This window comes from Halyomorpha halys, unplaced genomic scaffold (genome assembly GCF_000696795.3).
Source record: "Halyomorpha halys isolate HHAL.00 unplaced genomic scaffold, Hhal_1.1 Scaffold120.1, whole genome shotgun sequence".
Taxonomy (NCBI): Eukaryota; Metazoa; Arthropoda; class Insecta; order Hemiptera; family Pentatomidae; genus Halyomorpha; species Halyomorpha halys.
In genome coordinates, this window is record NW_027108251.1 from 346537 (window position 1) to 360859 (window position 14323).

Consider the following 14323-nt stretch of genomic DNA (forward strand, 5'->3'; position numbering starts at 1 on the left):
TTAACCATTTTTTAAAGAGAGGAAATCAGATTCATAATCTGATAGAGGCAAGAATTGAAGGAGGATTGGTGGACGCTCTAGATGCCACAGAATTAAGGGAGTCTTAGGGTAAGAAGGGTAAAACGAAATGTGCTAAATGGCATACAAGCGGATGAGCTAACTTTGTGGGATGAGGTTACTAAAAGACTGAAAAAGGCATATAGAGGAGGACGCTGGACGCCAGAAGAAAATGTTTATTGTCTCTTCACGGAAGTGAGAAAGTCCGGACAATCAGATTACAGTTTTGCTGAAAATATGCTGAATCCATATAAAGCCGTCTCTGTAAAACTAATCGAGACTGTAGGATAGACGGAAGCATCACATCAGCTAGCGATTTTTGACAAAATTTTGAAGGTACAATTAGGACAGAACTTGATTGTACGAGAAAAATTAGCTGTAGAAAAGTCTTTCATTGAATGTGTTCGTGGAATTATGGACAAAGGAGCCAGAGAGGAGGAAGAAGGAGATATTCAGCAGTGGAGGCAGGTACCTTTTAGGAGGAGGAGAAATCACAAGGCATGATTCGACTTCAGGCCAGAACCTCCTCAATCCGACAAATCAATCAATCCACCAAGGTCGAATATAGAAAAAGAGACGGCAGAGAAGCAATAAACCTCAAGGACCCAGAAAAGAGGACGCTCGTAGGTATTATGAATGTAATTGTCAAGGCCACATTGCACCAAACTGTCCTTTGGTCAAGTGCTTTGAATGTAGGGACAAGGGTCATATCTAAAGGGCATGTCCCTGGATTTACTGACGGAGCTCAGCCCCAGAACCATTGAAAGTGAACACTCACAGAACAAGAAGTCATATGGATATTCCAATGTCAAGTTCTGTGGAATATTCAGATAAGAGTTCTAGTGATGAAGAAGGTATGTCTAGTTGGGCACAGCTGTCAATAAAATCAAATGAAATGGCGGACAAGAGTTACAAGTCGAAAAGAGCGGACCAGAAGCAGGAAGCTACCATCTGAGGAGACAAGGACAACCGACACAGACAAGAGCTTATAAACAAAGAGTGTGGGAGAGGTTGCCCATAGTACAGGGGCGTAGTGATAGATTTAAAGTACTTATTGATACTGGGAGTACCAGTACCTTGATTAGTAGAGGGGTGCTGAAGGAGCTGGATCAAGCCAACAAATACATACCTTTATGTAGATGTTCTGTTATCTACATAGGGATGCTGGAAAATGATCCTGGGAACTAATGCTTATCATGGGAGACTAAAAACTAATGGAAATGATAATTGCGTAGAGGTAGTTCGTGTACAGGTATCCAATGTCGGGTTACTACTGTCTGAATTTACAGATATATTTTACAGGGAGGGTTGCCCACTACCGGCCACTGGGAAGACCGAACATGAAATAACTCTTAAAGAGAATAAAGTTTCCTATACAAAGGACCAGAGATACCCACAGTCAATGACAGCAATAATTAATGACCAAATAAGTGAAATACTTTGTTAAGGGATTATATGTCATAGTGCTTCACCATTTAGTAGCCTCTTGTGGATTGTCGAGAAAAAGAAGTGGGATTCAGGGGCTGATTCCTCATATCGCCTAGTGATCGATTACAGAAAACTTAATGAGAACACTGTAGAGGAACGGTATCCCCTTCCCAGACTTGAAGATATGTTAGAGCACTTGGCGGGAGCCCGTGTATTTTCAACCCTTGATCTCAAATCTGGTTACCATCAAGCTAGGATGCAGGAGGAGGATATAGAAAAGACAACATTTACGTTTGGCAGAGGGCATTATGAATTCACTTGAATGCCATTCGGGCTTAAGAATGCACCTCTTACATTCCAGCGATTGATGGACGAGTTTCTTCACGGGCTAGGAGAAGACTACTGCCAAATCTACATGGATGACCTTATAGTTTTTAGTCCTTCCCCATCGCATCATATAGCCCACCTTAAGGTTGTATTTAAACGTAATTGGGAATTTGGATTAAGGTTATCAAAGGAAAAATCCCATTTTTTTCAGGAGGAAATAAAATTTTTAGGACACCGAATCAGGGTCAAACCAGATCCGGCCAGGGTAGAAGCCATAGTGTGAGTTAATCCACCTGCTAACCAAACATAACTTAGGAGTTTTCTTGGAATGATAAATTACTATCGTAAATTTCTTCCAAACACAGCTGAGATAATCTCGCCACTCATGCAGCTCTTAAAAAAGAGGAGGTTCTTTAACTTTACTAAGGAACATATGGAGAGCTTTCATAAGTGCAAGAAAGCTCTAATTGCGTAACCGGTGCTAGCAATCCCAGACTTTCAAAATGAATATATATTGACAACGGATGAGAGCGAAAGGGCGCTTAGGGCGGTCTTGTCGCAAGAATCAGATATTGGAGATAGGCCAGTAGCTTTTACCAGCAGACAGCTGTCAGATGCTGAGTCGAGATATAGCGCGCTGGAGTGCGAACTGTTAGACATTGTCTGGACAGTCGACCATTTTCGCCCGTACTTGTTTGGTAGGTGTTTTACTCTATGCACCGATCATAAACCATTGCTTTGGACAGACGGCCTTAAAGAGTCATCAGCTAGAGTCGGACGCTGGAAAGAAAAATTGCGTACTTACAACTTTCAAATTATTCACCAAAAAGGTTCACAAAAAGTTGTTGTGTACTGGCTTTCAAGGGCTCTATTGATATGTAATGGAAAGCACCAGCTGGACAGTCTAGGACAGAGGGACAGTCGGAGAGAGTCTGAGACAGAAGGACAGTTGGATTGTCTTGACAGTTGGGCACCGTCTGGGAGAGATGGATACTTGAAGAGGAGAGTCTGGAGGAAGAGAGAACTGCTGACGAGTTGGAGGCCAGGGAAGGAAGTCACCCATCGAAGGGAATCAGCAGTGGCTGCATCTAGACGCAGGACCGCTCAGCTACTACTGCCAAGCTTGACAAGCACATTAAAACAAGTAAGACCTTTTCTGTTATAATTTGAATGGCAATAATAGTATTAATAACTTCAGTTCAGAGTCAGTATAAATATCAAAGATCCCAACTGGTACTTCTCAATTCATAATATAACAATTAAAGTATAAGGAAATGGTCTACCATACTTTCTCATAATATTATTCTTGGTAATGTATATATTATTGTAAATATAAAACATGTAACAAAGGCTTTACTTAATAATTAATAATCCCTGCATGCCACCTCATATATAATAGCATAGTAAATTGGTGAACACGATACCGTTGGAAAGGAACTCCAATGATTAATTATAGATATTCATATCTAGATATACCATGGCGAGGGGGTCCCTGATTTCTAGTGTTTGAATTAAATATAGCGCATACTTCCTCAGTCGGTTCCCATCAGGAACCGATAGAAATACATAATATAAATACAAATAAATATATAATATAAATAAATATATGAATACAAATACATAATATAAATACATGAATAGATGAATAAATTTAAATATAATACGTGTACGGGGAACCCCTAGTTGGACTTAGAACCCCCGAAGCCCCGTACACGGCACTAAATGTGGACCCTCTCATATTGCTCGAGATAATATATTTCATGATGAGGAGAATACAGTAGATGCATGTACATTGCAAACAGAACATACTAAGAATGGTAGGCACAATATTATAACTGTATGGACCGTTCCCTCGGTTGCACTAGAAGATGTCATCTGCATAATCAATGATTTAACTAAACGTTGCAAAACATATTACATGTATATTGGAAATAAAACCATCTTAGATCGTATTAAACACCTGTTGGAAACAGAGAGGATAGGAGCCGATAGAAACATCATTTTGTGTTCTAAAACTGTGGAAACAATAAAAGATCCCGAGTGCCAAAAAGAGTTATTAATGCCTACCATGAAGGGAAAACTAACCATCGCAGGATACTGGAAACTCTCACCGCATTATGTCAAAGGTATTACTGGCACCACATGCGTCGTTCGATTAAGGATGTTTTGCAGGCATGTACAGTATATCACCGTGCCAAATACAACAGACATCCTATTAATATCCATCCAGAAATCACTCATACACCAAATTCACTGCTATTAGACATGCAGGTTGACATTTTTACTTGGAAGAGTTCACATTGGCTAACCTTAGTAAATTAGTTATGACATATTCCTTACCAACCAAAACATCTGATGCCGTTTGAGAGGGCTTGCCTGGATGTCATGCTATGCGGTACAGCAAACTATTATGTCTGATGGTAGGAGGGAATTTCGAAACGCTTGTACCACCACAGAATATCCCGACTGAGTTGAACATAAAATGACATTTCAATTCCCCCGGAAACCCACAAGGGCGCGGGTCCTTTGAACGCTTACACAATACTCTAGGGGAACATCTTAGGTTGTTCTAATTACATAAAGGACTAGCAGCTACTGCAGCAATGCCTAGAGCGCTGTTGGCATACAATAACACAATTCATTCTGCCATGGGGTTTACGCCAGTAGAAGTTTAATTCCGCCACCCAGTATGAAGAAGGGGAGATTTGCTAACAACGACATACACACATCTAAGAGACGCTGTAATTCACAAACGTAGGCAACTAGCCAACATTTCCCAGCGGATCCACTCCAGACTTTTCAAAGAAAAACTTTCCAGGGCGAATCGCATTTCTTTGGTGGTACCAGATGATTCCCACAAAGTATCATTGGGTATGACGGTATATTGTCAACCATCGTACAGTCGTCGCAAGGGAGGTCAACACTATGAAGGGCCCTTCAAAGTGGTAGCGCTATGAGAACACAACATAGTTTTTATCCAAGAGATAACTGGTGTTCTGAGGGTTAGGAATACCCACTTACGGCAGCTCTGCATCCCTCTCGATCCAGGCATGTATAATCATAATTCGTTCTCCATTTCTTTCAGTCTAATTAGCTATGTTATTTTGTTATATGATTTTCTTGTCGTTATTATAACATGTATATATAGTAGAATTTATAGCTTGTTTTATATTTTTTGTACACATTTGCTCAAAGAATTGTTTTTTAGTTTTATATTATTATGTTTTATGTCTTTTATTTAGTGAACTCAAAGTTCACTTTGTGAACTGGGATGAGGGTGATAAGTAGTGTATATGATACCAAGTGTATAGGATAAGTATTATTCAAGCATCCAGAGTTTTCAATTCATTTCTACTTCTTTCTTATTTTAACATTACTATGCATTTTAACTTTATATATATATATATATTACTTGAGTAAATCATGAACAATCTTTAGTGACTACAAAATTTAAAGGGTGTGTATGTGGGGGGGAGGGGGTTGTGTGAGTGCATAAATAAGTATATAATAATTAAGATTTTTAAATAATGTTAAATTATAAGCAACAAATAAAAAATAATGGTAGTTAAATTGTAAATAAATTAAGCTCTGTAATTAAATAAGGAAAAAAAAATTAAAGAATAATTTTTGTAATGAGATTATGCGTTTTTTAAATGAATAGCCATTTTGAAAAATTTAAATGAAACTGTTATGATATTTGTTTTTGATTTTGAAGATTACATAGCATGGGCAATCAGCCAGCAAATTGAAGACATTTTTTTAAATGAATGGTGACTAGTCAATAATTGGTGTATGTTCGAAAATATTGGTATTATTTGAGGAAGTAATATGGTAATAATGTGAAAACAAATTTTAGGTTTTCTCCTTGATAATGGCCTAAGGGCCAAACGTTGGAGGATTAAAATAAACTGTTGAGAGTAGAGTGGATCATTGTGGTAGGTTAGGTAGTAAGGTCAAAATTTAGTTTGTTTAGGTCGTAAATGAATCGTATAATGTATAGATGAATCTTAAATGAGACACACAAAAATTAACACTGTAAAATAATAATAATAATAAAATAAAACCTGTTAAGTCCAATGTATCCCCTATTCCTAACAGAGACATTGATTCTTCTTTTAAAAACTGAGTCCATATGTAAAGGATCACCATCCCTTTATTCTCTTTCCAAAGCTCATCTAGCTTTTTGCAAAGTATTCTCATCTAAAACACATTCTAAATGAAATATGCATCAAATGTATTATAAGCACTTAATTTCAACCAAGATCAAAATGTTAAAAAACAATTAATACTATTTTATACAGTAAATAATATATTACAAGGTATATTGTTAGCATTGAACTCTAAAGGTAAAGAATTTATCTTATTTTGATAAATTATCTCTAAAAAAAAAACAAAAAAACTAATGGCCATAAACAATAGAGTAAAGTAAGAAGTACCAATCTCAAAGGAGAAAAATTCTGAAATCTCGTCCACATTAATGTAATGAAACAAGCTCCTTAACAGCAAAGGCCCTTGGTGTGAAGGAAGTTGATATTGGGCTCAATAGACAAGATAAAAATAAGAGGACTGTGACGAACTTGCAATCACATACCACAAGAATTCATCACTTAATAGCCTTGGTTCTCTATATTTTTGACCTTACCATTTGCCAAGAAAAATTCAAGATGAGGACTTAACCTAGCTATTTAAACTACAGGCTGACACTCTGCAGCAGTGGTTCCTAAACATTTTTCACTGCATAACCCTACCCTTTCTGGGCTGAAAAACATTTGCAGCCCCTTTGTTGGGCTAAAACAATTTCACAGCACACTTATCGAACTAAAATAGAATTGAGGCACAATTATCCTTAGAGTGGCTGAATAAAGAAAATAATACAAAACAGTGCAACATAAATGCTAGAATGCACTGTTATTTTAATTTTTTATTTGTAATATTTTTAGAAAGAGGTATTCACATGCGGCACACCAGAGCGCCACGACACCCAGTTTAGGAACCACTGCTCTACAGACTGCTGGTTTCTATTAATGAACTAATGGTTTTTGTATACCAACAGAAGGCTTAATCAGCATGTCATGAGGATCTATTGGTCCAAATAATAATTATTTGAAAATAAATTAATAAAAATAGAGGGATTAATAGAGAATAAATTGCAAATGTTTTCAAGAACTTGATAAAAGAATTAGTATACCAAGATAAATACAGTATCTTCATTAAAAATTGGCAGTTAGATTTTCCACTAGGCACTCAACCATTAAACAGCTAATATCATTAAATTTTAATTTTTTGAGCGACAAGGTATGTATTACTATTCTTATGAACATACCCAACAGTTCATATATCTTTTGTATGAAATTGTATACAAAGGATGACAGCTAATTTCAGAGCCTCTTATTTTATCCATTCTCTTAATCTCTGATTATTGATAAGAATAGTTATGAGTTTAAAGCAAGTCGTACATGTCCGACTTGTATTCCTACAATGAAGGCCTATATGGTGGAACATGAATGCCTGGCGACTTAATGAATTTCAGATGCCCTAGTATGTTCATATCATTTTGATTAATTTTAACAATACAGTAAGCTTCATAAAAGCTTATCCAACTAAACAGTCAAAATTATATAAGTTAATCCTTACCTTAGAATAAGTTAACCATGGACAGGAAATCTGATAATCTGGCATTTCTTTTGATGGATAATTAGGTGGCAATTTAAATGACAAAACAATCGGAGGTAAAAATGATATGGGAACTGATTCTGTTGGTACTTCATCAGTACTTCCTTCTGAAAACAGAACAACAAAATTTACACAATCACGCTAATATTAAAGAAGATTTTTGTTAATTAACAACAAATAAAATAAAGCAATGGAACAACAATTGATACTTCTTATAAAATCTACAAAAGAATGAAAAAATCATTTTAATATCTGATAAGAACCGGAAGATCATATGGCACCACATAACAGCTTAGGGTAACTAATGATGTAACCAAAAAAGTATTGACACAGAGTAAAATCTAGTTCTTAATTTGAATATCGGGGTTCATAATAGGGAAGAAAGAAAATCTGCTAATCAATTCTTAACAGAGACAAATCTTTATAACCTAATAATTCATAATGATAAAATCTGTAACAGTAGTAAATGAATCACCTCTAAACCAACATTCCAAAAATACACTGAAATTTCCTAAACAAAATATCTAATTCCTACATCACTGGCAGGCCCTGTTCAACAGTTCCCAGTTTTGAACTGTACTATTTTTTTTTTTGAGATGTTACACTTCTTAACTAGGGTAGCAACATAAACTATAAATTTAAAATATTATAATACTCATAGTTGGTTTGTTTTGTTTTTAAGTGCTAAATACTAATTTTTTTATATGACATTCTTTAACTATTATTTTTTTTAATAATTAAAATTAACTTGTCCATGACTACACCACTACTTTGCTTGTTTAGTGGCACTTCTGACAAATAAAAAGTTTTAGTTTAATTTTGAAATGAACATGTTCAAAAGATATTATGGTAGACAGGGGTTTCTTTCTTTACCATAGCAAAAAACTAACATGTCTATATAGAAATAGCAACAATTTTTGCCCAAAGCTGTATCACATGTACATGAAACAGGAAGAATATTTCATGGACAGTAGAACAGCCTAGATTCCATTGCACCCTGATAATTCTGGAGACATCATGACCTATCCCAACTTTACCCTGGTGACCTACTCTAGGTGTCACTAGATAAGTGCTGAAATCAAGCTTATAACAAGAACCTTAACTATACATTTACAGCCATGAACTATAAAGGCTATTGAAATGTAATTATATTATTAAATATTAAATATGTATGTAATAAGCAAGAACTTAAAACATAACAAATATGTCTTGGTAAATAAATAATTTTAATTTTTGTAAAATTAGTTAAAAACACAAGTATAGAAATAACGTGTTAGTTACACTAATCCTGATTTTTTTCATAATAGGGAGGACTATTAGTGTTATTACAGTAGTTAAAAAGTACTAAACTACAAGTTACTATTGTACAAGTCAGTGTAATTGTATTAAGTTAAATCGACAAGACTAATAGTATTAGTTTGTACTTTATTATGAAACAGGGCCCTGGTTACAGTCAATAAAAGTACAAAGTAGTAGAAAAAACTATTTAATGTTAACCAATGTTCATGTTATTTATTAAGTCATGTTATAACCAATATTCATGTTAACCAATTTTAATTCATTTATTGATGACATGCAATGAAAACCTCATAACTTCAAGGTTATCCTTAAAGATTTATAAGGTTTTTAATCCCTACAATCAATGGTAAACAAATACAATTTAAAAGTAACTAACCTAGTTCCATCAATTTATAAGTTATCTTAAAATCTGATGGGATAGGAACAAATGCAAGAAATTGTCCACCAATACAATTAGAAATACTTTCTTCAATCTGCAATTCTTCATTTGTATAAATACTTTTCAAAACACAAATTTCATCATTCTGTTCTTCAATGTCACTCATGTTGCTAATTCTGAAACAATATCAAATTGCTGTCAAATGAAAGTTTTTACTGCAAAACAGAAAACTTACATCAACTGGTGAAATACACACAAAAAAAAAAATACTAAGAGAAAGCAATTAGGTCATCAAATAAATATTGATTATTCAGATAAAGAAAATATTCCAAGTTTTAAAAGAAGACAAAACAAAAATGGATTGTAAACGAAAACAAGGTTAAAACAAAAGATTACAGAAGTCAGAAACATTGTAGGACAATTTAAGAGAGATAGATAATAAAAGAAAACAAGGTTATAACTAAATAATAATAAGAGTAGGATTTTTGTAATAACTAAAGTATACACACTTTAACCAACAAAAAAATATCCACACAAACTTATTAACTGGATACGTCAAGCAGGAACCATAATTGCAGCCTCCAACTTATTTTTTGCTAACTTACTTAGTTAATATGAATGTTGTGTTTTCTATACTATGACGATTCGATGTAATAACAGTCAAATACTTATTTATAAAATTTACAACCGTTCTAATAAATTAAATTTTTAAAAACTATTTATTAATAAATTTAGGCAATTTAATAACATCTGTACATAGAGAGTGACTTAGAATTTGAGCTCGCTATCCGGACAAGCAAACCAGCTGATTTCATCCCCGCCTTCTTGGACAGCTCTGGCACAGAGAATTAAAATGTAACATTATTTTAACTCGAAGAAATTTTACAAACATTTTAATTTTCGATATGAATATTGGTTTCAAGAATGCCGCATCTTATTGTTAGCACCGTCTCTCTTCTATCAAATTTATATGTAAGTACCTTTATTTTTTCATTCATGTTTTCATAAAGTAAGAAATATCGGCGACTAAAATTACATGTTGTTACTTATTTAGTGAACGTTTTAGGACAGTCCCTTAGATTTTTTTTTTGTTAAAAGTTATTGTCAATATTCATTATGCAGATTTAACTTATTCAAGGCTACTTAAATTAACGCATCAGAAGTTATTGTGGAACAAGCAACACATTAAAAAAAATCTCTTATTTCCACATAAAATAACTTCGAACAAATATTAATATACTCATGTATTAATAATAAGTAATTAAGTAAATAAGTTCTTTTGTGGGACTTCTTCCTAAGATTATGAAGGTTTCTCAGTGATAACATTAGGTAGCGCCAGCTGTCCTTAGTTACATATCAACAAACCTACTAGTATCGATATTCCTTCCGATACAAAACTTTAAGTGAAGTATCGGTACTTATTATCGAATGGAAAGCATTCATACTCCGTTAGTGTCGGATGGACAGTCTCAATGCTACTATTACATCAAATGAAAAGTATATTAACAATATTATGGTTTGAATGGAAAGTATCGATACTTCACTTCTACTGGTCGATGTAATAAAAAAAAACAAGATTAATAGAATAAAAAGCATCGAAATAGTATATTCCTAGTATCGGACGGAAAGTACCAATACCACCGAACTATCGAATGAAAAGTTTCGATATCACGCAATATCGAAACGTTTCTACTTATGTAGAAGGGTCTTTAAAAAAAACCTTACCATTCTCTTTTCGGTATACATGAAAAACTTTAATTTCAATTAAACCTGCATTTTTTAAAATTGTAATTTAGTCATAAAACATTACATTAAAACAAATGCAAGTTTAATTATCTTGTTTTATTAAAATTTTCATGCTTACTACAAAATTTGCTTAGGTGGAAAATGTGAATTTTGCCGTAAGACCGTTCATATTTGATGTCATCTTTGCAATGTAAGTTGTTCGATATCTTTATCGGTATCTTCAAGTTCAATGTCTTATCTTTAGTTTATGGAATCGAGGTCTCCTATGTAAACTAAAGAAAGTAGACTTTGTGAAATACTTATACGATTCTGAGCTCATTTCTCAACGACCGAACCCTCTACCAAAATAAGTAATACAAATTCTACCTTCAGACAAATCCATGCCGGTATTCCACAAGGTTCAGTCCTTTCAGCCATTCTGTTTTATCTTCACGACATCATCGAGTCCACACATCTCTCCATAGCTAAGTTCACTGACGACACAGCAGTTTTCTTTCAAAATGATGACATAATACTTTGCGGAGTCACATTAATGATTTTGAACAGTACTTTACTGAATAGATGATTTGTCTCAATATTGAAAAATGTACTTCCAAAGTTTTTACTCTCAGATACCCACCAGACCCCCGTAACTAATACTCAAAGGTAAAAAAGTGCAATGGAATCCTGCCAATGAAGCAATAAGATACCTGGGAATTCTCCTTGATTGCCGCCTTACCTGGAATCACCACATCAATTAACATTAAATTAACCTAAAGATACGCATTGTTAGCAATACTATATCCTGTCCTAAATAGAAAATCTAAATTAAAACCAAAAACAACTATTCTTAATTTTAAAACAATACTACTGATGTATGGTTGTGAAGTCTGGGGAGTGGCCCATGTTACATGTTATATTAACCACGTAAGGCCGATCTATCTGGTATTATATTAAAATAAAAGATATCGCAGTTAATCTCCTAATTTTCGTTCCTTACAAACACGAATGATTTGTTTATGACAACATCCATACGGGAATCATGCAGATGGCATAGCCCTGCTGTTGTGTTACATGAATTACTCAATAATCTTGATTTTTAATTGACTTTTCATGATTTCTCTTGGTTACCCCTGTTCGAATAATCCTTGATTGTTGTATCATATAAAGTAGGAAACTATTCCACAACTTTTACCAACGACATATTGAATTACTCAGTGTCAGCAAGTATTGTTGGAGTGCATGAATCGAACTACCTACACACTCGTATTTGAATACTGATAGCAAAGTAAATTGAACGTCTGATGAATACGAACGGAGTGCAATAAACCCTGCGTGGGATGAAGTTCTGTCAAGAGAACGTGTTTTTAACACTAGGAATCACATTTATCCGAGGAAGAGGATATTAGATTTCTGAGGATTCGACAAAGTCACACGCTTGTTATAGGAGGGCTCTAAATATCTCAGAAAATATAAAGAATGTTGAATCAACATTATGATGTTGATAACATAAAGTACATTTCCTATTGTTTTAACAAGTGTTCTGTATTGTTTACGTAACGGATTGTTTTAATGAGTTATCTGATGGCTCATAGTGTCCTAGCTTCTCGCTATAAATTAAAGGATAACATTAGCGTAATTTGCAATGATCAAACTATAGCTCAAAGAATTCAACGGCTAAGAGATCTAAGACTCAGGATAATTCACTACTAATCTTTCAAAAGACGATAGCGGTCATCTCATTCCTCTAGTAAAATGTGAGACCTAAATTCTAAGTTTTCTGTATTTAAATCAAGTGCTGCTGCTCTTAACTGTGACTTTTTAGTTCTTTCGGTTATGTGGCTCACACACAGTGTTCCCAGTTCTCGACTTGCCTTACAGATTTATAAAGTTGACAGATCTGAATTTTTAATACTAATAGCGGAGATGGTGTTCTTTGTTGTTGAACTTTCGCAGTTAATTCTCAGATGAAGTGTCGAGTATTTTATAACAGTTCCAATGGATTTTAGTCCAAGAGCCCGGGCAAAAAAATTACATTATCTGGAAAATATAGATAACTACGTAAAAAAAACAACAACATTTTCTTGAATTCTGTACTAATAATACTCGTTTTATATAAAAAATTTCTAAATTATATATTTATTCATAAGCCAAGGAAAACAGACCAACAAGGAGATGAGAGTGTTGCAATTTGATATGAATGGATTCTACTTCGATATTAAAAAATCATTGTAAAAATTAGATATTATTGTCAAAGCACTATTATTATGGGCATACGCTTGCAGCACCCCAGTTTGGTATCCACTGTCATACAGTACATGGCCTATTGCATACATTAGAAAGTCTCAACTAATCATTAACTCGTTTTTACAATTCCGTAATTTAAATTAAAATAACAGCATATTCGATTTACACTATGACCTTGTGTTTTGTAAGAATAAAATACTGTTTACTATGCTTTGATTACAAATTAGTTGGTGATGATAACTACCATGCTCCTTTAAGGTTTCTTTTCTCTTTTGATTATTGTGTTAATGACCAAATTCTACCTCATAGGTTCAATGATTTTAAAAATGATTATTTTACTAATATAATTTCTTATATGCAGATTATCAAAATTTTTATTATTATTTATTTACTTTTCTTTTTTTTATATTTAATAAGTATGTATGGTACGATTGAGTACTTATAGCGTTAATAGTCAGTACCATTGAATGTAGAAGATTGTATCATTTAAATGCAACAAAACGCGGCTGTGTGAAATGCAAATGCTTCTGAAACATCAGAATATGCATGCTGGGAAAATGCCCTAACAACACGCCGACACCACAAGTGCAAAGACTTGATGAAGTTTCTCGGAAAAAAAGACTTCACTTGCTTTAACGAGGTTTATTGCATTGACACCGACGGATCCGTGATATAAACGGATTTTGTTGCTTCCCCTAAAACCGCGAGTAAGGCTCAAGTCTTAGATCCTATGGAAACCATGACCTCGATCAGGTGGGTGGAGTGGAAAGGGAAAAGAAGAAAATTTATGCTTTTTAACTTTTTATGCAGGGAATTTAGACCTTTTTAACCTCTTTATTTATTTTTTTAAACTTATTTATACATTTTTGTTAAATCATTTATATGTCTTAAATTTTTGTATTAGTTCTTTTAAAATTATTTATTTATTTTTTTTTATTAAACTGTTCTGCTGCTGTGATTGTTTTGTTCCTGCTTTATTTATACGTTGCTTTCTATTGATGATTTCTATTAATTTGCTTAATTGATCAAACGTTTGTTGCAAATCACTGGAGAGGAAAGGTATGAAGATGTACAACAGGGGGGATAATGTATTGAACGAATTGGTAAATTGTTATAAGGCTTTGTGCGAGAAGGAGGGAAACAAATATTTGTTTATTAGGGAAAAAAATGTATTTGAAGTGTATTATA

General features: G+C 33.9%; 2 protein-coding genes across 9 annotated transcripts in view; one reads left to right on the top strand and one right to left on the bottom strand.

Annotated features, from left to right (window-relative positions):
• The window catches only part of LOC106678046 (E3 ubiquitin-protein ligase RNF14), an 18164-nt gene extending 8239 nt beyond the window's left edge, over positions 1-9925 (bottom strand). The window contains exons 1-4 of one of the 2 annotated variants that reach the window (XM_014416337.3): positions 9769-9925; positions 9161-9339; positions 7447-7592; positions 5877-6012 (exon numbers count right to left, since the gene is read on the bottom strand). In XM_014416337.3, coding sequence (XP_014271823.1) covers positions 5877-6012; positions 7447-7592; positions 9161-9329 — 451 coding nt within the window. In that variant the 5' untranslated portion in view covers positions 9330-9339; positions 9769-9925. Of the gene's footprint in view, positions 1-5876; positions 6013-7446; positions 7593-9160; positions 9340-9672 lie in introns of both variants that reach the window. The other variant, XM_014416336.3, reaches the window with a different exon arrangement.
• A 24-nt stretch (positions 9926-9949) lies between these two features.
• Positions 9950-14323, top strand: part of LOC106678045 (micronuclear linker histone polyprotein) — a 47582-nt gene continuing 43208 nt past the window's right edge. For all 7 annotated transcript variants that reach the window (XM_014416329.2, XM_014416332.2, XM_014416334.2 and 4 more), the window contains exon 1: positions 9950-10135. In XM_014416329.2, coding sequence (XP_014271815.1) covers positions 10088-10135 — 48 coding nt within the window. In that variant the 5' untranslated portion in view covers positions 9950-10087. The remainder of the gene's footprint in view (positions 10136-14323) is intronic.